Source organism: Macroventuria anomochaeta, assembly GCF_010093625.1.
Source record: "Macroventuria anomochaeta strain CBS 525.71 unplaced genomic scaffold BU25scaffold_52, whole genome shotgun sequence".
Lineage (NCBI taxonomy): Eukaryota > Fungi > Ascomycota > Dothideomycetes > Pleosporales > Didymellaceae > Macroventuria > Macroventuria anomochaeta.
Window position 1 is genome coordinate 48,059 of NW_022985413.1, and position 20,336 is coordinate 68,394.

The 20,336-nt window shown below is 53.7% G+C and overlaps 8 protein-coding genes across 8 annotated transcripts; 3 read left to right on the forward strand and 5 right to left on the reverse strand.

The window, feature by feature from the left end:
• Positions 1–336: 336 nt before the first annotated feature.
• On the reverse strand, positions 337–2,862 carry BU25DRAFT_231907 (kinase-like protein). Its single transcript, XM_033701429.1, has 5 exons — positions 1,854–2,862; positions 1,719–1,800; positions 855–1,665; positions 711–807; positions 337–664 (listed from the first exon to the last, which is right to left on the reverse strand). Exons 1-5 carry the CDS (start codon positions 2,694–2,696, stop codon positions 386–388), a joined length of 2,112 nt encoding a protein of 703 aa, XP_033555864.1. The 5' UTR covers positions 2,697–2,862; the 3' UTR covers positions 337–385.
• On the forward strand, positions 2,863–4,238 carry BU25DRAFT_232197 (uncharacterized protein). Its single transcript, XM_033701431.1, has 2 exons — positions 2,863–3,655; positions 3,706–4,238. The coding sequence occupies exons 1-2, from the start codon at positions 3,029–3,031 to the stop codon at positions 3,916–3,918; spliced, it is 840 nt and encodes a 279-aa protein (XP_033555865.1). The 5' UTR covers positions 2,863–3,028; the 3' UTR covers positions 3,919–4,238.
• A 1-nt stretch (position 4,239) lies between these two features.
• Positions 4,240–6,531, reverse strand: BU25DRAFT_232076 (aminotransferase). Its single transcript, XM_033701430.1, has 5 exons — positions 5,910–6,531; positions 5,513–5,862; positions 4,907–5,365; positions 4,776–4,854; positions 4,240–4,726 (listed from the first exon to the last, which is right to left on the reverse strand). Exons 1-5 carry the CDS (start codon positions 6,295–6,297, stop codon positions 4,539–4,541), a joined length of 1,464 nt encoding a protein of 487 aa, XP_033555866.1. The 5' UTR covers positions 6,298–6,531; the 3' UTR covers positions 4,240–4,538.
• A 1,506-nt stretch (positions 6,532–8,037) lies between these two features.
• Positions 8,038–9,189, forward strand: BU25DRAFT_495559 (SRP19-domain-containing protein). Its single transcript, XM_033711867.1, has 2 exons — positions 8,038–8,138; positions 8,190–9,189. Exon 2 carries the CDS (start codon positions 8,214–8,216, stop codon positions 8,976–8,978), a length of 765 nt encoding a protein of 254 aa, XP_033555867.1. The 5' UTR covers positions 8,038–8,138; positions 8,190–8,213; the 3' UTR covers positions 8,979–9,189.
• A 2,021-nt stretch (positions 9,190–11,210) lies between these two features.
• BU25DRAFT_353967 (Asp-domain-containing protein) lies at positions 11,211–12,540 on the reverse strand (the record flags this gene model as incomplete). The annotated part of the gene is made up of 3 exons (XM_033703488.1): positions 11,211–12,090; positions 12,143–12,276; positions 12,331–12,540. The coding sequence occupies 3 exons, from the start codon at positions 12,538–12,540 to the stop codon at positions 11,211–11,213; spliced, it is 1,224 nt and encodes a 407-aa protein (XP_033555868.1).
• Positions 12,541–13,898: 1,358 nt separating this feature from the next.
• Positions 13,899–16,551, reverse strand: BU25DRAFT_403957 (P-loop containing nucleoside triphosphate hydrolase protein; the record flags this gene model as incomplete). The annotated part of the gene is made up of 3 exons (XM_033705103.1): positions 13,899–16,058; positions 16,116–16,401; positions 16,471–16,551. 3 exons carry the CDS (start codon positions 16,549–16,551, stop codon positions 14,299–14,301), a joined length of 2,127 nt encoding a protein of 708 aa, XP_033555869.1. The 3' UTR covers positions 13,899–14,298.
• Positions 16,552–16,656: 105 nt separating this feature from the next.
• BU25DRAFT_232310 (glycosyltransferase family 4 protein) lies at positions 16,657–18,702 on the forward strand. Its single transcript, XM_033701433.1, has 5 exons — positions 16,657–16,821; positions 16,871–16,902; positions 16,951–16,985; positions 17,031–17,419; positions 17,469–18,702. The coding sequence occupies exons 1-5, from the start codon at positions 16,805–16,807 to the stop codon at positions 18,520–18,522; spliced, it is 1,527 nt and encodes a 508-aa protein (XP_033555870.1). The 5' UTR covers positions 16,657–16,804; the 3' UTR covers positions 18,523–18,702.
• Positions 18,634–19,904, reverse strand: BU25DRAFT_232259 (uncharacterized protein). Its single transcript, XM_033701432.1, has 2 exons — positions 19,338–19,904; positions 18,634–19,287 (listed from the first exon to the last, which is right to left on the reverse strand). Exons 1-2 carry the CDS (start codon positions 19,522–19,524, stop codon positions 18,746–18,748), a joined length of 729 nt encoding a protein of 242 aa, XP_033555871.1. The 5' UTR covers positions 19,525–19,904; the 3' UTR covers positions 18,634–18,745.
• Between the last annotated feature and the right edge of the window lie 432 nt (positions 19,905–20,336).

The window sequence follows — 20,336 nt, forward strand, 5'->3', positions numbered from 1 at the left end:
CTCACCGTTCTCTTCATCCTCACTGTTCTCGTCGTCACGCTCAAACAGTACCATGCACAGGTAACGCTATTTCTTTTCGTCCTCATGGGATTCAAACAAAGGGAATCTCAACGCCTGAAGCGAGCTTGTATCCACTACTCTGCCATCCCATCCACGCGGACCAGGGAGAATAATTGGGTAACCAAAATCAAGATAACACTGACTCAAACGCTTCCAAGCCTGATGGTAGTAAGACCGAAGTCCACAATGCGTCATGTCGCTGTCGTAAATGCAGTATATGGGAAGTGAAAGCTGGGCTGTCTGTCAATTAGAAGACACACCCAGCATATGACCATGTCGAAGTTGTCCAAAGACGTCCACGGAGGAGACGCCGGCACGATGCCTACTAGTACGCTCGTGCGTTCTCCCGCCGGGCTTGCGCTTCCTCTTGTCGGTCCCGCTGTTCTCGCTGGTACCGGCGCTCTTCTTCTTGCCGCCTCGCCTTCTTTTCTCGTTCCAGCCGGATCTTGTGTGCCTCTGTGCCGTCATCCATGAGCGACTCCTTGAACCAAGGGTGTTGCAAGGCTTCCTTGGCGGTTATGCGCTTCTTGGGATCGTACACGAATATCCGTCTGAGGAGGTCGAGGAACTGTTTGTTGAAATCGGTGTGGCCTGGTATTGTTTCCTATAGACGTCAGTCTAAGCGAATGGCAGCGACCGGTGATACATACGTGGAGCTTCTTCATCGCCTTGACGTACTTTTTCGACGCCTTGTTGATATCGTTGTTGGGGTAGTCAAGCTTGTAGTTCTTGAAGTATCTTGCAGCGCTGCGACTGTCAGTGATGTTGCTCTCGATCAGTGTATGTTGACTTACGAGTTGGCTGAGTTGCGAGAGTTGGTGCGGTCTTGCTTATAGACCGCTCTGACGATGTCTCGATCAATCTTGCCGCCACACACAGCCTCCATCATAGCCAGATGTTCGAGGTTATCGTGCGTCTGGAAGAGGGCATCACCAGTGAAGAATTCGACAAGGATACACCCTATGCTCCAGATGTCGCAGGGGAAACTCCATCCGAGATTGAGGATGATCTCCGGTGCACGGTAATGCCGTGTCGAGACAACTGAAGAGTGGTACTCGTCGTTGAAGGTGGCTGATCCAAAGTCGATGAGTCGAATCTCTGGGTCGAGAAGGACCTTGCGATGTCTTGCTGTGCGGTTGACCGTTGTGGACGACGATGGTACTGTGCGGTTGTATGTGAATGTCTGATAGGCATTCTGTACCAGGAGGATGTTCTCAGGCTTGAGATCGGTGTGGATGAGGTTGAGGTCGTGCAGAAAGGCGACACTCGTGAACAGCTGCTTGGCGAACTTCTGGATATGCGAACTCGGGAAGGGCACGAAGCTGTTGCTCTTGAGGAAGTCGAAGACGCTTTGCCCGTACAGATCCGTGACGATGCAGATGTGGTTGCGGAAGTCGAAGCAGTCTCGTAGGTGGATGCATCGGTTGACGTTGTGCTTGTCGTTGGATGCCAGCGTTGAGAGCACCCGCAACTCGATGCGACTGGCATCACGGTATTTCGGTACTGAGCGGATGACCTTGATGGCGCACTTGGTGCCCTTTCTCTTGTCCCAGGCTTCGACGACCTTGCCGAAAGTTCCCTGGCCCAAGAGTTTCAAGATTTGGTCTGCACGTCTGTTAGCACTGCAACGGGAGCATGGAGATACGGCGGATGCATACATCGCTCCGTGAGATCGGCCTCCGGTACTACTATGTAGTGGCCGTCCTCGTCGTCGACCTTCTGGTCCTTGTAGTTGGATTTCTGTTCCCCAAGTCAGTATGCAGCCTAAAGGATGCGGAGCACTGGACCCTTACATCTGCAACGACCTGGACGTAGACATCCTTCGCCTTGATTACCGGGTTGGGTGGTGGCTGGTACAGGCTGAAGGGGTCGTGGTCATCGAGGTCGCGTCTCTTCGCCTGCTTAGCCTCATCCTGCGCCGCTGCACGTGTTCGTTTCCTCTTCTGGCCCACTGCAGTGTTCTCGAGCGGCGAGATGTGGTGGCTGTTGCTGGCCTGGGACCCTAGCGACGTGGCAGCGGTTGTGTTGAGTGCCGACGTTGTCCTGTCTGTGGATATGGAGTGGTGGGGCGAGTCGTAGTAGGGTGTCTGGGTGGTCGAGTAAGAGGTGTGCTGGTTGTAGACAGGGTCGTACGCTGTTGTGCCGGCCGTTGTTTTGCGCTTCTTGTCCGTGTGCCGTGCGGAGCCGTTCGTCGCAGTCCTCTGGAGCGCAGGCTGTCGCGGTGCAGGCGGCTCATCGCCGTCGTCGTTGTCGCCGCCGCCGTCGTCGTCGTCGTCGTCGTCGTCGTCGATGACAATGACCTCCTTCGGCAGGCCGTTCTTGTAGAAGTCGGCCCAGTCAGGGTGCCGCCGTCGCTGCTCGCTGCCCATGGTGGGCGCGCCCATGTCGGGGGCCGGGGGCTGTGTCAGCGGGGGCAGCTGTTGTGGGTGTCTGCTGTGGGTGCTCGCGGTTCGGCGGATATCTGAGCCAGGATTCGAGGCGCCGCTAGTGTAGCCGTTGTACATGGAATTGCCTATTCTAGCGCTGCCGTTCGCGATTTGGTTGGCATTGGGCAGGCCCGGCTGGTATGTCTGGTGGTGAGAATAGAATTGATGATGGGGCGGGAGAGTGGCCGTGGCAGTAGAGGGCGTCGACATGGCCAAGGTGCTGCTCGGCGGTCGCGGGCCTGGCGTTGAAACGCTACTTCTCTCGCCGGGTGAGCGAGACGGGCGGCGCTATACCACGCCCGCAGCACGTCTGCTGGTGAGTACGGCTGGTGGATGCGCGGTAGCAATGCAGAGTGCGCGGCCGCCGTGTGCTGTCGTCGCAGGCTCGCGGCGGTGCTGCCGTTGTCGCACGCAGTCCCAGCCCGTCGTCGAGGGCGTCCGGGCGTGCAGAGGAAGAGTCGTCAGGCGGCGGCTGCTCGCTGGGCAGAGGGCGAGGCGGGGCAGCTGGATGCAGGCGACGCTGGCAGGGCTCGCTCTCAAGAATGGCGCGCTGTTCTCATGCCAGAGCGGGTGCGTACGTCGTTGGCAGGGCAGGCGAGGTTTCCACAGACTCCGCAAGTGATCCCTCAGGCGTGCGGTCAGTGCGCTCTTGGACCGTCCGCGTCATTCGTCAACGCGAAGCAGCACGAAGCGCGCCGAAAATCGTGCCCGCCGACTTAACCACTCTGCTGCCTTTTTCCGCGCAGAAGACGTGTTACTTTACGCTATGGAATATGGAAGCGAGCGAGGCGGGCATAGCTACAGCGGCCAGCAACAGATTCACTCGTTTGCAGGAAGGGGCGCGGTCGTTGCACCCTCCATTAATATCGGCTTGGGCGACCCTGGGGCCCTCCAGGCCCTTTAGACAGAGGCAGCACAACGCCTTCCCTGCCCTTTCCGCCGGCTATTCCACGCAGCAACCACCCCACCAGTCACTCGCTGCTGCAGCAATGTGTGCACATGGCTTGCCTCTCCACTTCGTCGTGTTGCTTGCGGGAAAGACCGTGATGCCAGCCATGCCCACCCTCGTTAGCCTCTCAACCGTCGCCACTTCGTTCCGCACTCAGCTTCTTCACAACTACCAAATACCCTCGATAAATGAGCTGAAGGATGTTGCAGGCCTTAAAGCTGTAGGTAATCACTGGCCCTGCACGGTAAAAGTGATGTAATAAGCGCAGAGTCAGCCGGCACGCGCAGTTCGGCGTCTCAGTTGATGGTTTGCTGCATGGACCACCTCCACCAGCCTTCGTGTCACAGATGCATTTACATCAAGACCTTCACACGCGTATTGTACAGGAGTAAAGGGGATGTTGCACAGAGATTGCCACCTGTAACGCCCACAACACCCAGCCCATTGAACTGGAATCACGTGTGTTCCATTGCTGCTGGGTAACATCTACCATGTCACCTTTGAGGTGTGTAACCATGGGCGTGAGGGTTTCGACGGGCATTGTTGCAAAAAACCAGGACGTGCAAGCGCTCTTTTCATACTCGATCATTGTTTGAGTGTGTTCCTATGCTGATGGTTTTGCGGATGTGTGCAGTTGGTGCTGTTCGCGCGACCGTTGTCTCTCGCCTCACATATCTCCACCAATAATGTTAATTCTAGCTGACAACACTGCCACGGCTGGATAGTCCATGGATCACGATCAAGCTCGGGGCGTTTGGTATTCTGGGACAAGTGTATGTTGTGTATAGAGACATGAGCATCGAGTTGGTCCTGGAGGTAAGAGGGTTGTATTAGGTACCGCACAAACTGATCTACCGAGAGAATTACCTCGTAAAGCGAATCGCTATACAAATTTAGCCGCAAGAGATATAGGTACCGAGCCTCCAGATCCCATCATTCCCCAATGATAAGCGAACAGAAAGTTCAGACAGCCAGCTTAATTTTCCTTGATCCGCCGTTCCATGTCCATCCCCGACGACGGAAGCGAAAGCAAGAAATATCGTAAGTCGTAAATCGTTGTAAGTCATTAGCAGAGTGAGCTGCACAAACATGACAAGAATGCTCTAGGGAGTGGCCGGAACGTCGAGAGTGTCGAAGTAATCCTCTATAAGCCGAGCGACGCGGTCGACAATGGCATCGATTTCCGTGTCGGTGATGTTATACGAAGGGGAGAGGATGATGTGGTCGCCGTTCACACCGTCTGCAGTACCCATCCCGGGGTAGACGTGTATCTCGTATGGTGGTGCGAGACCTGCTGAAGTGTGAGTACAGCCTTCAACAGGGAGGGTGGATGACTTCACCTTTCTCGTATATCCTCCAGTTTATCTTCATATCCGCGGGAAAAGGCTCCATGGTCTGCTTGTCCTTGACAAATTCAATCTGTACAAGTCAGCACAGTGGTCCTTGAAGCTATTGCTTCGTCGATACTTACACCCCAAAACAATCCTGCACCTCGAATGTCGCCAACATGTCGATGATTACTAAGACGTTTCTTGAGCGATTTCGACAACCTGAAGCCCTTCTCTTTGACGTTCTGCAGCAAATTTTCTTCCTGGATGATCTTCTGGACTTCGAGACCAGCAGCGCATGCCAGAGGATAGTTCTGGAAGGTGTGGCCGTGGCTGAAAGCGCCAGAGCCAGGACCGTACTCGAAGGCATCATTCACTTTTGGACTGACGAGCATTGCAGATAGCTGCTGAAAACCGCCGGCCAGACCTTTACCAACAGTCTGGATGTCTGGTGCCACGCCTTCTTTCTGCCATGCGTGAAGATAGCCAGTGCGACCCATCCCACACATGACCTCGTCGAAGATAAGGAGGATTCCGTATCGGTCGCAAACTTCTCTCATCGCCGCGAGATAGCCAGCTTCGGCCGGAACACAGCCAAGTGCCTATAGGCGAAGTCAGTAAACGTGGCTCTCGAATACAGCTACACCATGTTATTCCAAAAGCTGTAGAAGGAGGCCTCCTTGCATCATGCCCAGTCGACACTCTCCCGCAGACCTCATGAGTAATGCTCCAAGGGGGTGCAGACTTACAGCGCCAACGACGGGCTCACAAATGAAGGCGGCCACATTCTTAGGACCCAAGTCTTGGATCTTCTGTTCCAGCTCGTTCTTGAGGCGTGTAACGTACTCAGCCACTGACTCCCCCGTTTGAAGACCTCGATAGGCGTAGCATGGTGAAATGTGATGTGTGTTGTGTGGTAGTACGCGCTCGTACAGCTCTCGTCGTGCTTTGTGTCCACTCATGTCAAGAGCACCTAGAGTGGTTCCGTGATACGAACGGTCTCGGGCAATAAAAAGTGTACGTGTTGGCTCTGGGTTCGCTTTTTCTGTAGCGTGATACTGTAAGGCGACCTTGTATGCTGCCTCGTTGGCCTCAGTCCCTTGTATTATGGTCAGCGGATACTGTTAATGTCTCTCGCTCGCTTACCTGAGGAATAGAAGACGGCTCTGGTCATCTTGCCGTCCGTTGTAGTGATTAAGAAGCGTGCGAAGTCTTCCGCGACGTCCGTATCAAACATCATAGAAGAAATGTAGGCAATGCCTCTCTTGAGAGTCTTAATCATGACTTGCTCAACGCGTGTACTGAGATGCCCAATACCAGTCACAGCAGCACCTCCAGAAGCGTCCAGTACGTTCCAACCGTTCTCGAAATGGAGTGTCTGCGCTGAGGCGCGTTTGATACGATATGGTGTGCTTCTGACACTGCGATTGAAGAGATACGACCTAGTCGCAACGGTAGCTGGTCTTGAACTGCGGCGAGCCATGACTCGTTGTGGTTTTCGTATAGCGGAAGGTGCCATGGCCGCAGATGGCATGTTAACGTGCGCGAGTGGTGAGTGTTTAGTGCAGGATGAAAGGATGGCAGCTGATGTGGCGTGTATTTATGTCGTGAACGGGTTTTGGAACAAAGTAAAGTGAATGAAATGCATGGTGAAGGACTGGGCTGACTGCCACCTTTATACTGCGCCGTGGCTAAGAACAAGAGCGGGAAGTAATGTGATCGAACAGCTGCCCTCTGAGAAGGCCCTTTCCGGCATTCGTGAGAGCACTACCAAACTTGAGTCTTGGCACCCCGAGCCTTCCTCTTCGGGCCGTCCGGAACTTGCAGATCTGAAGCCTGGTTGCTCTGGGCTACGATTTTGATGCGGAGTTGTAACCTTGACCCGCGCGGGAATCGCAAATTCGAACAAATGCGGTGTAGAAGTGAGGCAAGCAGCCTTGCAGTAAGCTTAACGATAATAGCTGAGTTAGTACATGGTGATTGAGTCCAATCGGATTAGCTGTTATTTGCACTTTCCATTTTCGATGCTGCTCAAGTCGTTCGATTGAAATGCATGAAACTCAAACAGAGCGGCACAAATGCCGGATCCACGGAAAGCAAGCCACCATGTGGTCTCATGCATGTAAGTTTGCTTGCAGTTAGCGACAAACAGCTGCATGCTGTAACCGACTAGGATTGATCGGAGTATATCTGAACGTTCGTCATCCTTGTTATAGCCCTCAAATGTGCCTACACTGGGCGAAAAATCAGCCAATAGCCAAGAGCTGGGCCCCAGCAACCTGGGCGTGATGCACGCTTCGCAACATGGATGCGTGAGATGTCGAACATAGCCGCTGTTTTGGAAGCTACCGCTCTGCGTGCATAGGTTCCTGAGTTGAGTATGTCAACTTTAGCCGAGGTTTCTATGTAACAAGTACTCCGAAGCCTTGCATTCGAACAACGGATGGTCTCTCAGGGTAACATACGCGGATGACTCGGTATGGAATGACACGGCCTGACCGCTTGTTAGCTTGCCCTGAGGGCTATCGAATCATTGCAGCACGGAGTCGACCGTGAACAGTTAGTGTTGCTTGCGTTGGCATCCTGGAGATGGAGCTCCGAGTATGCCTTGATCTTCTTTCCCTTGGCAGCGGACCGGCACTCACTACTGTTGCTCGAAGTGACAAAGAACCACTAAGGTGGCGGGACGAAAACGGAGTGCAGTCGTTCTAGGATAAGGACTTCATGTCACTCCCTTGAGCCTCTGATCACTTGCAGGGATCATACGGCTGGGCCAGAATTCTGATCCACTGGTTGGTGCCAGGGAAAACAACAAAATAGCCGGCGAAGATCTGAGAGGCGTCTTCGGTAGTGTAACAGTATGATGCTGACTGGTGACCGGTGACGGTGCAAGCCTCGTGGGCACCGGTTGGGAGGACTGAATACGAACGCAACATCAAGAAACCACATGAACTCGTTCGTGGCCCCTCCAATGTGAAGGAGAGCAAGGCCAATGAACAGAGGCATGGGTCGCCCTGAGCATGGGTTGGGATGAAAGCACGGATTGATGGCGCGATGTGGCTGCATGGACCATGGTCGAGGACGTTAAGATAGCCGCGCTGCAGGAGAGCACGATCATTGGAAGCGGTGAACGAAGCGAGGTTCTAGGGTTGAACGGCGATGAACGAGGTTGACGACTGCCGTTCCGAATGTCCGTCGTTCGGGCCGTGTTTTTGACTTGGCACTTCCGTGCCTGCCGGTGTCCAAAGTTCTTTCCTGAGTCCCACGTCGCAACTTCCCCGCCAAGCATCTGCACTTCCCCACATCAACAAACTAGCACCGACGCCTGCAACTGCAACGCTGCGCGTACACAAGCCAACTGCGGCAGAACTTTGAGTAAGCGTGTTGTTTGTGAAGCAATTGGTCAATATCGACTAACATTCACAGGGTGAACCTCGCACATCACGCACCATGAACCCCCGCATAGAGGAAGTCAGCGAGTCTGACAGCGACCCCTCCGAGATGGACATCGACGACATGAACGAGCTGCTCCAAGCACGAAAGGTTGACGAGCTGATCACTGCACGGAACGTTCCCGCCTCCGCCCTCCACCAGGACCGTCAGGAGATGCTGCAGCCACAAGGGCCAAACGTAAAGACTTCCACAGACCGCGAGAAGTCAAAGCACTACCAATGCTTATACCCGGTATACTTCGACAAATCGAGAACAAGGGCGGAGGGTCGACGTGTTGGGCAAGAGCTTGCAGTCGAGAACCCGTTGGCACGAGAGATGGCCGATGCTGCTGCAAACCTAGGACTGAACACCGTGTTCGAACCTGACAAGACACATCCTAAAGACTGGGCGAACCCTGGACGAGTACGAGTTTTGCTGAAGAAGGACGGCAAGTTGACGGACCCGGATATTAGCAACAAGCACCATCTTTACATCCTCATTGCACAATACCTTAAGCAGCACCCTACCCAGAGCAACACGCCCTTTAGATTACCCATCCATGGTATGCCCATACCGAAGGAGATGCCAGAACCAGCCGTTCCCAATGGCTGGAAGCTGAACAAGATTCTGCCACTCCACTCCCCTGCTATCACAGGAGGCGGCGTGTCCGAGAACTTCCTACAAGATATGATGGCAGAGATGCAGGGTCAGATTGGAGGAGGCGAAAGTGGCGCAAGCAGTGGCACTGAGAGCAAGAAAAAGAAGGACAAGAAGAAGAAATGAGGAGATGCACGATTAGATGTAAGGCAACACCAGTAGACTACGGACCAGCACAATTTGGTCGTCTAGTCAGCAGACCATGGTCCACAAGCCGAGCACACCTCACAGTGCAATCTGAGGCTGAATCAAAATCTGCCAGCACAGCATGTGGCACGACAGCGCCCGGTACAAGAACGACGGAGGCAGAGAGACAAATACGATACAAACTCAACGCAAGCCTTCGCCACACATATCTTTGCTTACTGTTTCGATTTGTTTTGATTCGATTCGGTTTATCCATTCAGCTTCTGTGACCGCTTCCAACTTTCCCAGATGTCTCTTGCTACTTTGAAAGCCGCATCCTTAGAGGCTTATTTTCGTATCAGGCAGCAGCAGGATACGTATTGCATGTCCATCCCATCGAGGCCGGGATCTGACGTTATCACATTTGTTATCTGCCACTCGTGTGGGTGAGCATCATGCTTTTGGACTTTATGAGGCTGTCAAGAGGCTGTTACGGTCAATGAAGGCTGTTTTTTGTCTCACACGTCCCGCTCTAACTGGCCTCCCGACAAAGCGGTTCAGACGTCACTCACGCGCCTATCGCGCCTGATTGCCTGCAAGCCACCAATATCGATCATGCGCCGCAATTACTCGTCACTCGCATAACACTACCACGTGGCATTAGCGTCTCCTCCCGGATCCCCGCCATAACAAACATGAAGAGCTGGATCTACGATTCATCTCCTTCAACATGGTCAAAACTCCCGGCCCGAGTATCAACATCTACGGCCACGGTTGCTGCGGTCCACTCGCCTTAGGAAACATACCCTGGCCCCGCTAAGCAAGGATTCCTCTTGGTACTGAACCTCATTCGACGGTCACTTCTTCGAAAGCAATCCATTCTTTGCTCTGATTTGAGCGGTCACGTTTTCCACAATCAATATCGCCGCTACTGTGCCGTGGGAGAACCCACGGTTATGCACTGGGTAAGGGGTGCTTACGCACCTGCCAGGGTGCATGTGTTGAATACGAATTCCGAATGAGGTGTGGGCGGGGTCAGCCCGCATTGAGAGCAACGGAGAACGCCTTGTAAGCACGAGCATGAGGCGGCTGTTTCCCCCATAGGAGGTTGCGCAAAGCCGACACTGGACCATGACTGTGGGCCTTGATCTGAGACGATGCTTCCAGCTGATCAGGGTACGTTTTAGCGGTGTACCTGCCAAGCATCCCGGCCGTGAGGTGCACTCCCCCGGGCAGGTGGTGCACTCGAATACCTATTCTGAGGTATCGACATAGTAACAACAGGTTAACAGCGTTGCACGTCAACGGCAATGCATGCTCCAGAACAAGTCGGAAGCCTCACTCGCCTCTTTTGCCTTCTCTGTGCATCAAGTCCCGGCTCTCACACACCCTACTAATGCACGTTAAATACCGTACAGCAGGGTGGCAGCTTGAGTCTTTAGCTCAACGATGCTTTTTCCAATGGTCGGTCAGTCCATCAGGCTGTACTGTTCTCCTCAGAGTATCTGATTCGCCATATGCGAGAGCTGCGGCGTGTACATGGAGCAGCCTGATACTGCACAACAACTGCTGTCCAAAAGTCTTCCGCGCAATCACTTGCGAGCATGATGGCCTGACACTGCATGTACAAATAACCGTGTAACCACACCTACAAGGATTGTCCAACGGCTTTAACTCCAGCACTGCACGCTAGCAATAACCGCATGGTCGCGCAACATGAACAGTATGCGAACAGCACGTTCCATTGTGCTTCTAGCCGAACACTACCTGCCGAGATCGAATCAGCAAATCAGGCTGCCGGCTCACGTCACATAGCATACGAACTCAAGCAGTTGGACAGAAAAGGTAGAATTCATCATCGTATCATTGACTAGGACCAGAGACTAAGCTCCTGCCCGCGCGCTATCATCGGGGCAACAAAAAGTGGCTTCGGCATGCCGAAGAAGTAAGAATAGAGAATTGTATGTAGTAAGAAACTAAAATGCCGTGAATTGCCTCATAATCGGCCCCTCTTCACCGTCATGATGATTATGGCTTGCAGGCGTGAATCCTTCGAGGGATCACCCACCCCCAACACTACGAATCCTACACACCGGAGAAAGAAGTGGTCAGGCTATTTGCTTGCGTGTTGGCTTTGCATCCCGTGCCGCGTCTTCTGTTGTGACATGCATGTGCTCGCCGGAGAGTCGCGCCGGATCCACTCGAGCTGACAATGCGACCGAGGTGCGTTTCTTAGACTGAGACACCAGCCTGCTGTGCGAAACCGAGGCGAGGAGAGCCCGTGGAGACGTCGTGGATAACGTACTTGCTCTTGAGGAAGATGTCGCCGAAGATGTTAAAGCCGATGTCATCACTGGTCTGAATACCACCGAAGCAGGTGCTCGAACCGGAAGAGATAGGGGCGTAGTTGATGAACTTGCCGGGCACGGTCTGGGCGACACCGCCGACGGTGATGGAGAAGTTGGGCAGAGTGGTGGAGCAGGGGAACACGTAGCCGCCCTGTGTGTTATCGACCTTGGCGCCGGTGACCTTGGAGTAATACGCCTTTGCGATGGCGGAGTCGATGTAGATCAGCGTTGTGCCCGTATCGACGATGCCAGCGATGTTGGACTTGACGGCTGCAGCGGAGCCGACCGAGTAGCCGGTTGCGGAGAAGCCCCAGAAGCCCTGGCTGGAGTCGACGTCGACGTAGGTGATGGCACCGGTGTACTTTGTGGAGTCGATGAAGCCGAAGTCGTAGGTACCAGCGGCGTGGTACTTGAGGTTGACAGCGAAGAGTTGCTTAGCAAGCGAAGACTTGACGGTATCGAAGAAGGTCTTCTGGGGGGTGGGGGAGACGGTGTTGATCGTGCTGAAGGCAAGGCCGAGAAGACCGTCGGTGTCCTGATCCTGGGAGAACTGGGCAGAGACGGATGTGGCAGCCTCGACGGCCTGAGAGGTGGCGGTCACACCAGCAACGGTGACCTTATCAGCGTAGACCTTGCCAGACGCACCGGAGCCATCACCGTAGCTGATCTTCCATGAGTAGCCATTCTTGACCTTGGAGGCATCGACCTTATAGTAGTCGTGGCTAACAAGCTGAGAGGAGGCCTGGAGGGAGGAGAAGACCCAGCTTTACAGTCGTTAGCATTATGTCGGACTAAAGCATACACTCTTTTACTTACAGATCAGCAGATCCGGTATCAAAGTCAAGGTTAACAGTGGTGGTGCCGATGGTGACCGGGCTGAGGTAGGACGAGTCGTAGTCGTCGCTGGGGTTGGCAGGCTCAGAGCCCGTAACGGCAGCAGCAGTGACGGTCTTACAGATATCAGTCTTCGCTCTCTACATATTGGCCTCAAGTGAAAGACATACGTTGGCACGTGCGTCGGCAGCGGACTGGATGTGCTCCGGAACGACCTTGCCGTACTTGCGGAAGGTCTTTGCAACCTGACCGGGACCGTTCTTCAGGTGGATTTTGTGCTGAACCTGCTGAACGGAGAACGCATCGCGCTTCTGGACTGGAGTCGCAGCAACAGCGCTGGTCAGGGCAAGAGCCGCTGTGAGGTAGGTGAAGGAAGGCATGTTCGATAACCGGTGGATGAACCGAAGCGAATGTCTAAAACAAAAGAATGGATGATCGAAGTGATGCCGATGAAGCCTGCTAAAGGATGATTTCCAAGCCGTGGAAACGGACTTGACTTTATAACAAGCATTGTTGTGGTCGCGGCAGGAGGCAATGGTGTGGTCGCGACACGCACAAACCTCATCTACACTGAACACGATACGCCAATGCCATGTGGGGCCATACACCTTCGCAATTAAATTAAGCAACCACTCCCAGCTTGGCAGGTACCTTGGTATCTGGGGTTTGAATGATCGACGTTTTGACACAACCTTCTGTTCTAGGTCGCGCTCCGGACGTAGAACTGCACGCCCAAGCATAGTACATGATGCTAGAACTTGGTCGCTAACCTTGAAATACGACTTTGCGACAGATGTTGAAGGCCTTGTGCGACTGTAGGCCCGAAGGCAAATGGGTTACATTCCTGATTAGGCGCTGGCTGCTAAACAAAAGGATGGTCGTGACGATCCGCGCGAATGGCGTAGTCGGTCGTGGCCGGCTACTCCTTCTCTGTGCTGGGACGTACAAGCCAAGACGGGAAGGTGACGAGCTGTCGGCCTTCCATTGGAGCATTACCAGATGAAAGGGCGCGTGAACATGGCCATTGACGTGATAAAAGAGGCCATATCCGCCTCCTTGGAGCCATGGTGTTGCAGGAGATAAGCCATGCCAACCAGTCAAGCATCAATATCCGAGCGTCAAGCCTTACTCCTTCACCCTTGGCAAGATACACCTCGGCATCCAACAGCCACAACCGCTGGTGGCCAAGGACGATCAGTGTTGAAACCGCGGAGGTGCGGAGATGATAGTGGATTGGACGAAGCCTCTCTGTTTCATTTGGTTTCAACACGGCCCGCGCGGCTTCTGTGGAGCTGAGCAAGCAATGTTATGCACGAACTTCGGTTGCGCCATGAGAGACGGCATTGACTCTGATGATTGCGAACGCTCCGTCAGACCGTGAGAAGCAAACATGGAGGCTTCATCTGCCGGACGTTGAGACGAATTATCCAGAAGCCATGCGCCAACGTGTGCCAGGGCTGCTTCAACGTGAGTGGATACACGCCGTAATAGATCCTAGTCCTTAAGACAGCGGGCGTAGCTGTTTCAGGGAGGTGGCAAAGGTAGAAGCATTGTCTCTCGTCTCCAAGGGTTGAGGAGGTCATGAGAGTCGAGATGTCGAGATCGCCTCACCGAACAAGAGCCCGGTAATTAACCAAGCGGGGCCCTTGTAGACTTCAACAAACCAATCACAATCAACCAAGGAGTTCAAAAGCACCGTCGCGATTTCAACGTTCGGCCAAACAGATGCAGTGCATTCAACTGTACTTCTAACCTGCCTCTTCAGGTCGTAGCTTCAATGCAGACCCGACTTCAGCCCTGTCTTTCTTCCCAAGCTCCGAACGTCTGCAGCGGCGCGCACTCTCAAAGAGGAGGGTATTAAGCAATGCTGTCAAGCTTTCTCGAAGCTTGTCTTGGATCGCAATGCAGTGGTGCTGGCGTGATAGAGGTGGTCCAGCAATGGTGTGCTTATCTTCGAAAGCTCCGCAACTCCTGCCGCAATGCGGGCAAATCGCCTTCCTTTCACGGTGCCGAGCCTAGCCTACCTTGCTAACGGTCTACTAAGGCGTGATCACCTAGCCTGGAGATATATAGTGATTTGCACATCGAATCTTGTCGGATAGGCCGACGCCCAAACGATGTGATCGCCACTGAGAGACCTACTCGGCTGTATCCGTACTGCCCTTCACTGCGCCCTCGAGCTGCTTGAGGGCGGCGCGATAAACCTTCTTCCTGCCGTCTCCTGTGACATCCCTCTCCTTCCAATCCATACGGATGACCTTCTTATCGCCTCTCCTTACGTTGTCGCCTGCAGCGATCTGCTTCCAGAACCATGCGGCTTCGGTCTTCGAGAACAGGGTCAGAGCCTGACCAGGCTTGCCTGCACGTGCTGTTCGTCCTACACGATGCACGTAGCTTGTGATGCTTGTGGGCATGTCATAGTTGATGACGTGTGTAATGCTGGGGATGTCAAGTCCTCGCGATGCTGCGTCGGAGGCTATGAGTATCTTGACATCTCCGGTGTTGAATGATTTGAGAAGCTTGCGAGCAGCGTCTGCTGTGGATGCGCGAGTCATGGTCTTCATGTACTTCTTGAACGAGGGTTCCAGCTCGGATAGAAGATGTGATAGACGCGAGGCGCTCTCGGTGCTCTTCGTGAAGATCAAGACTCGGCTGATGTGACTTGCGATCGACACATGCCCCTCTGCCTCGGACTCGTCTTCAGAAGACGAATCAGAATCCGCAGAGTCTGAGTCTGAAGATTCCTGGTTGGAGAAAGACTTGATCCCAGCGAAAACGTAGTTGAGCAGAGCGTGCAGCAAGTGTAGGGGCTTATTTGCGCCGTCGTTGACAGGTGCTGCATACTCGTCGAGGGTCGAGGGAAGCTCGAATACATTCTCCTCACTCTGGAGAGGCTGGTCTTGGACGCTCTCGCCCTGCACGACAACGAGCTTCGGACGTCGAAGCTTCAGTGTTCCCAGTTTGGTGAGATCTTTTTCCATTGTAGCACTCAGGACGATCTTGGTGAGCTGCCTACGGGCGGGCAAGGCGACAGACCAGATCGAGCCATTCTCGCGTTCTCTAAGGCGTTCCTGGGCATTCATAAACTCAGGCGGCGTGTCGCTGTATAGTGCGTTCATCAGGACGCTCGCCCAACCTTGGAAGTTCTGGTTCAGCAGCTGGTCTGCTTCGTCGATAACAAGCCAGCGCACAGACTTGAGAAGAAAGCCAGTTGTGTGTTCGATGTGCTCCACAAGTCGTCCAGGAGTGCAGATGAGGATATCCACACCAGAGTCGTAGCGGGGGATATGGTCTCGAGGCATGCTCATGAGATCCTCAAGCATGCCACTCCTCTCGACGAAACCAGTCTCCAGTTGTTGAGAAGCCTTTGCGTGTAGCTGCTTCGCCTTGGCCGGGTTGTACTGAGCTCTCAGCTTAACCAGCTCTTTCTGCTCAGTTGCCAAAGGAATGTTGCCCAGCGCTGTGCCAACTTTGATCTTTGTCCCGGCGCATAGCTCTTCGGCGACCTGCAGAGCCTGGTTGACCAGCTGTCGACTAGGAACCACGACTACTGCAGATAGCATTGGAGCTGCCTGGTCTTTCAAAGCCTCAATTATTGGCAGGAGGTATGCCATTGTCTTTCCTGAGCCAGTCTTCGCAGACACGCAGATGTCTCCCAGATGTTGCTCGAATCCATTGTGCAGCATAGGTAGCAGCGCAGTCTGCACAGCAAGCGCGTTCGTGAACCCTAGCTTTTCAAGCCTCTTGACATAGTATGGCTGAGTACCGAGCTCCTCGAAAGGTGTGGTTTTCGCGGCTTCGACGATAATGGGCTGAGCGAGCCATGAGGGCAGAGTCGAGAAGGTGGGGGCGAACTCAGGCTCTGGTACAGGTGCAGGCTGTGGCATAGGCTTGAGGTCTTCAACGTATGGTCAGCCACTAATTTATGTGAAGCTGATACTCGAATTGCACTCACCATGAAGCTCTTCCTCTGGCTGTTCGATATCGTCTTCTGTCTCGTCTTGATCTTTCCTTGCTTCTGCCAATTTTGAAGCCTTCTCGAATTTCGAAAAGACGGCCTTGTGTTTCTTAGAAACCTCTTCATTTTTCTCATCTTGCTCTTCAATCACTTCGCTCTTCCGCTTCTTCGACTTTTTGCTCGATCTCGGTGTTTCGGCAGGGACATCTTCCATAACCACATCCTCCTGAGCTTCCGCTGGTGCTGCGACTACCTCCGTGGTCTTGCTCTTCTTCTTGGATTTCTTCTCTTTTTTGGGCACAGCAGCTTCGGGGGAGATGGCCTCCTCCGCAGCGTGCGATTGAACGGTCACTGGCGTCGCTGCGGGTGGTGACGACTGCTTTGCAGTCGCCAGCGTCGGCGGAGCGAAACGCTTGAACAGAGGAGCCGGCATCGTACAGGCTGGAGGTAGTCGGTAGGTTGAAGCCTCCCGCTCACTGCGTGGAAATTCTGGGCCGAGACAAAAAGATCGCGGAGCTTGCAGCGCCAAACGCCGATCGCCGATGACGCGCTTGCACATGCTTTCGCGACCGCAACTACCTCCAAGGTCCATCGACAGATACATTTTGGCAAGTCTACAATCCTAGACCTGTAATGTCTGCGCCCTTTGGCTCACGTAGGAGGACTGCTCCTCATACATTCCCAACATGCCGTACAATATCGCGTATGCCTCCACGCTCAACTCTAGGTGCTGCCCAGCTAACAGGTAGCAGCATGGTCAGCGACAACTTCTACCCTCAGCCCGGTATGAGCTATGTCTAGAGCTCATGAACTGTCTTCTCATGTAATGTAGGAGGTGTAGAGAGTCACATGTACCAGCTGTCCACTGTACGGGCCTGCATTCGTCCAATTGCCCTCTGCTAACCGCCACAGAAACTTATCGATCGTGGTCACAAAGTAATAGTCATTACGCACGCGTATGCCGGTCGAACAGGTATTCGGTACCTCACCAACGGCCTCAAGGTCTACTACGTGCCCTTCTTCATCATCTATCGCGAGACTGCCTTCCCCACCGTCTTCTCCTTCTTCCCGGTATTTCGCAACATCGTCATACGCGAACGAATCGAGATCGTACACGGCCATGCTAGTCTCAGCAGTCTCTGCCATGAAGCTATTTTGCATGCTCGGACTATGGGGCTGAGGACTGTCTTCACAGACCACAGTCTCTTTGGCTTCGCTGACGCCGGGACTATCCTCACGAACAAGCTTCTGAAGTTCACATTGAGCGATGTGGACCATGTAATTGGCGTCAGTCATACTTGGTATGCAAACTGTTCGAATCTACTGGCAGTCCACACTGATGACTGGCAGCAAGGAAAACACCGTCCTTAGAGCGTCTCTAGACCCATCTATGGTCTCTGTCATACCGAACGCAGTTGTCGCAGAAAACTTCCGTCCACTCTCGCAAGACTCCCACGATTCGAAGCACCGAACGGCACCAGGTCCCCGACAGCCTCTTGGACCTGACGATGTCATTACGATAGTCGTCATTTCTCGACTGTACTACAATAAGGGCACCGACCTACTCGTTGCGTCCATACCCCGTATAATCGTAGCAAACCCCAACGTTCGTTTCATCATCGCCGGTAACGGGCCTAAAGCGATCGACCTTGAGCAAATGATCGAGCGAAACGTGCTGCAAGAGAAGGTCCTAATGATGGGTCCAGTCCGTCATGAAGAGGTACGGGATGTCATGGTCAAAGGCCATATCTACCTCCATCCGTCGCTCATGGAGGCTTTCGGCACGGTCATTGTGGAAGCCGCGTCATGTGGTCTCTACGTAGTGTGTACACGAGTTGGTGGTATCCCTGAGGTGCTTCCTACACATATGACCGAGTTCGCTGCACCTGAAGAAGATGAGATTGTTGCTGCCACGGGACGCGCGATCGCGAAACTTCGTGAAGGAAAGGTCAGAACAGACTTGTTCCATAATCAGGTGAAGCAGATGTACTCCTGGACAGATGTTGCTCAACGGACTGAGAGAGTGTACGACGGCATCAGTGGTGTGATTCGGCACGACGAGTTCTACCAGGGTGCAGGAGCCGCCGGAGTATGGAGTGCGACACGAGGACGTTCCGGTGTGCAGAGCTTCGCACTCATCGAACGCCTGAAGAGGTACTATGGCTGCGGCATATGGGCTGGTAAGCTCTTTTGCCTCTGTGTCATTGTCGACTATCTGCTTTACGTTCTGCTGGAGCTCTTTGCGCCAAGATCTAGGATCGACATCTGCAAAGACTGGCCCAAGAAGGTGCCGAAGGAAACAAAGGAGAAAGAGCTTGACACAGCCAGAGACAACAGCAACCTCATGAGGAAGAGGAGCAGTCGATATCGCCGCGAGAAAAGAGACGAGCGAGACGAGAGTTGACCGCCTCACGCCTCACACAATCGACCATGAGATAATGGCGGTATTGGAGAACGTTTCTTTATTGTGACTTCGACTACGTTTGAAGTATGGGTATAGCGCAAAGTTATCTACGACAAGCATGCGCCGAATTAGAAGAACCAGGACCAGGAACGCCTTCCAACGCCGACAAATGCTCTGTACAAACCACACCAGCCATCACCACGTTGCTACAACTCTTCGACGCTTATGCGTAGAACCAGTACTCGGCCGCATAGTCAACGCTGAAACTACCCTGAACTCCCTCGCACGTCTTAGGCGCAACACCTCCAGCAGTGTTTATCCGGTAGACCTCCTGGTAGTCGCCATCGAGGTGTACGAGCTTCAGCCACGGCACGCTACCGAGACCATTGGGCCCAGTGCTAGCACCCTCTGGCGCAGGCGTCTTCGAGGTTGCGTTGACATGGACAGAGCCGAAATTGACCTTGTCGGTCTGCAGCTTAAAGAACGGGATACCCTTCTCGGTGAACTCGTGGTGTCCAGACAGTCTGCTCTCAGCGATTTTATTGTTGGGGATGGCATAGCCGAGAGCGATCTTGGTGACAGATGCAAGCACAGCAGGCGCGCGTACACCATCGCAGGTCGCATTGAAGAGCGAAGCTACTGCGCCGACGGCCTTGGGTGTCTCGGTCGCCGCGGCGGTTGCGCATGTGTAGTTTTGTACACCGCGACCGACCGCGATGTGGGAAAGCTTGAGACCGGAGCCTACAACTGGGAGGCCGGATGCTTCTGGGCGGCGTTAGACAGTGCTTATTAGGAAGGGAGGTTTATGGGCTTACCGGCGGGAAGAACGACATTCGACAGATCGCATGTGGCACTGGCTTGATCCATCTGATCAATCAGGCGAGGAGAGATCGCATTTCTCGGGTTAATAAGGGCTATCGAGTCGATAGTCTTTGTGGGTGCGGCGAAAAGGGTGGCAGGCGCAAGGGCCAGGACGAGAGAGAGGGTGTTTGTGAAGATCATTGTCGAAATCGTGGATGTGTTCCGATAGTCTGGAGGATCTTCGAGATTGTGGTGGTACTGCCGATCAAGGATGCAGTGGTATTATATCTTGTGCCGACGATGCCGAGAATGCTGATCAAATGGCTCTCAGAATAGCTGATGTCCGCAATCGAAACGAAGTGAGAAGTTCGGTTTGCTTCCGACCCGTGAGGCGTAAGTCGCTGTCGTAAGAAAGTATGCTGCAAGTGCACGGTTTCTGACTGAGACCAACAGACAACCAGAATAGAACCAAGAGAATAAGCACTGGGTATCAAATCGAACAAGACCGTTGTTTGCACTTTGCAAGGCGAGTGAATCAACGAAAGTCACCCCATCCACGACCCGTCCGTTCTCTATATACAGACCCTCTCTGCCTGCCACGCACACGACACTCCAGCGCGTAGACAATCGCTCGAGACGTTTCCTACAACCGCCTGTCCCACTCGCCGAACGAAGCGATGCACAGGGATCTGGATGTTTGGGATGCTGCCAGCCAATCGAAGTAAGCCAGCTATGTTTAGACCCCTGTCGACCAGAACTCAGCGGCTCGCTAAATTGGCAACCCATTTCGAACAAGCATGACTTCCGCTAAGGAGACCCACTGCAGCGCCTGATTGGGCTATTTTGGGGCGTTTGATGACAGGTTGATGGTGGGGAAGCAGAGAGAGTGCTGATGCGCTTGAGGTGGGTGAGGGTCGGCAGCGTTGTTTCCGGGAGGCTGGATATGTTTTGTAAGGATTTGGGGCGTTCGCTGATGTTTGTCAAAACCCTCAGAGCGCAGGATGCGCATAAGA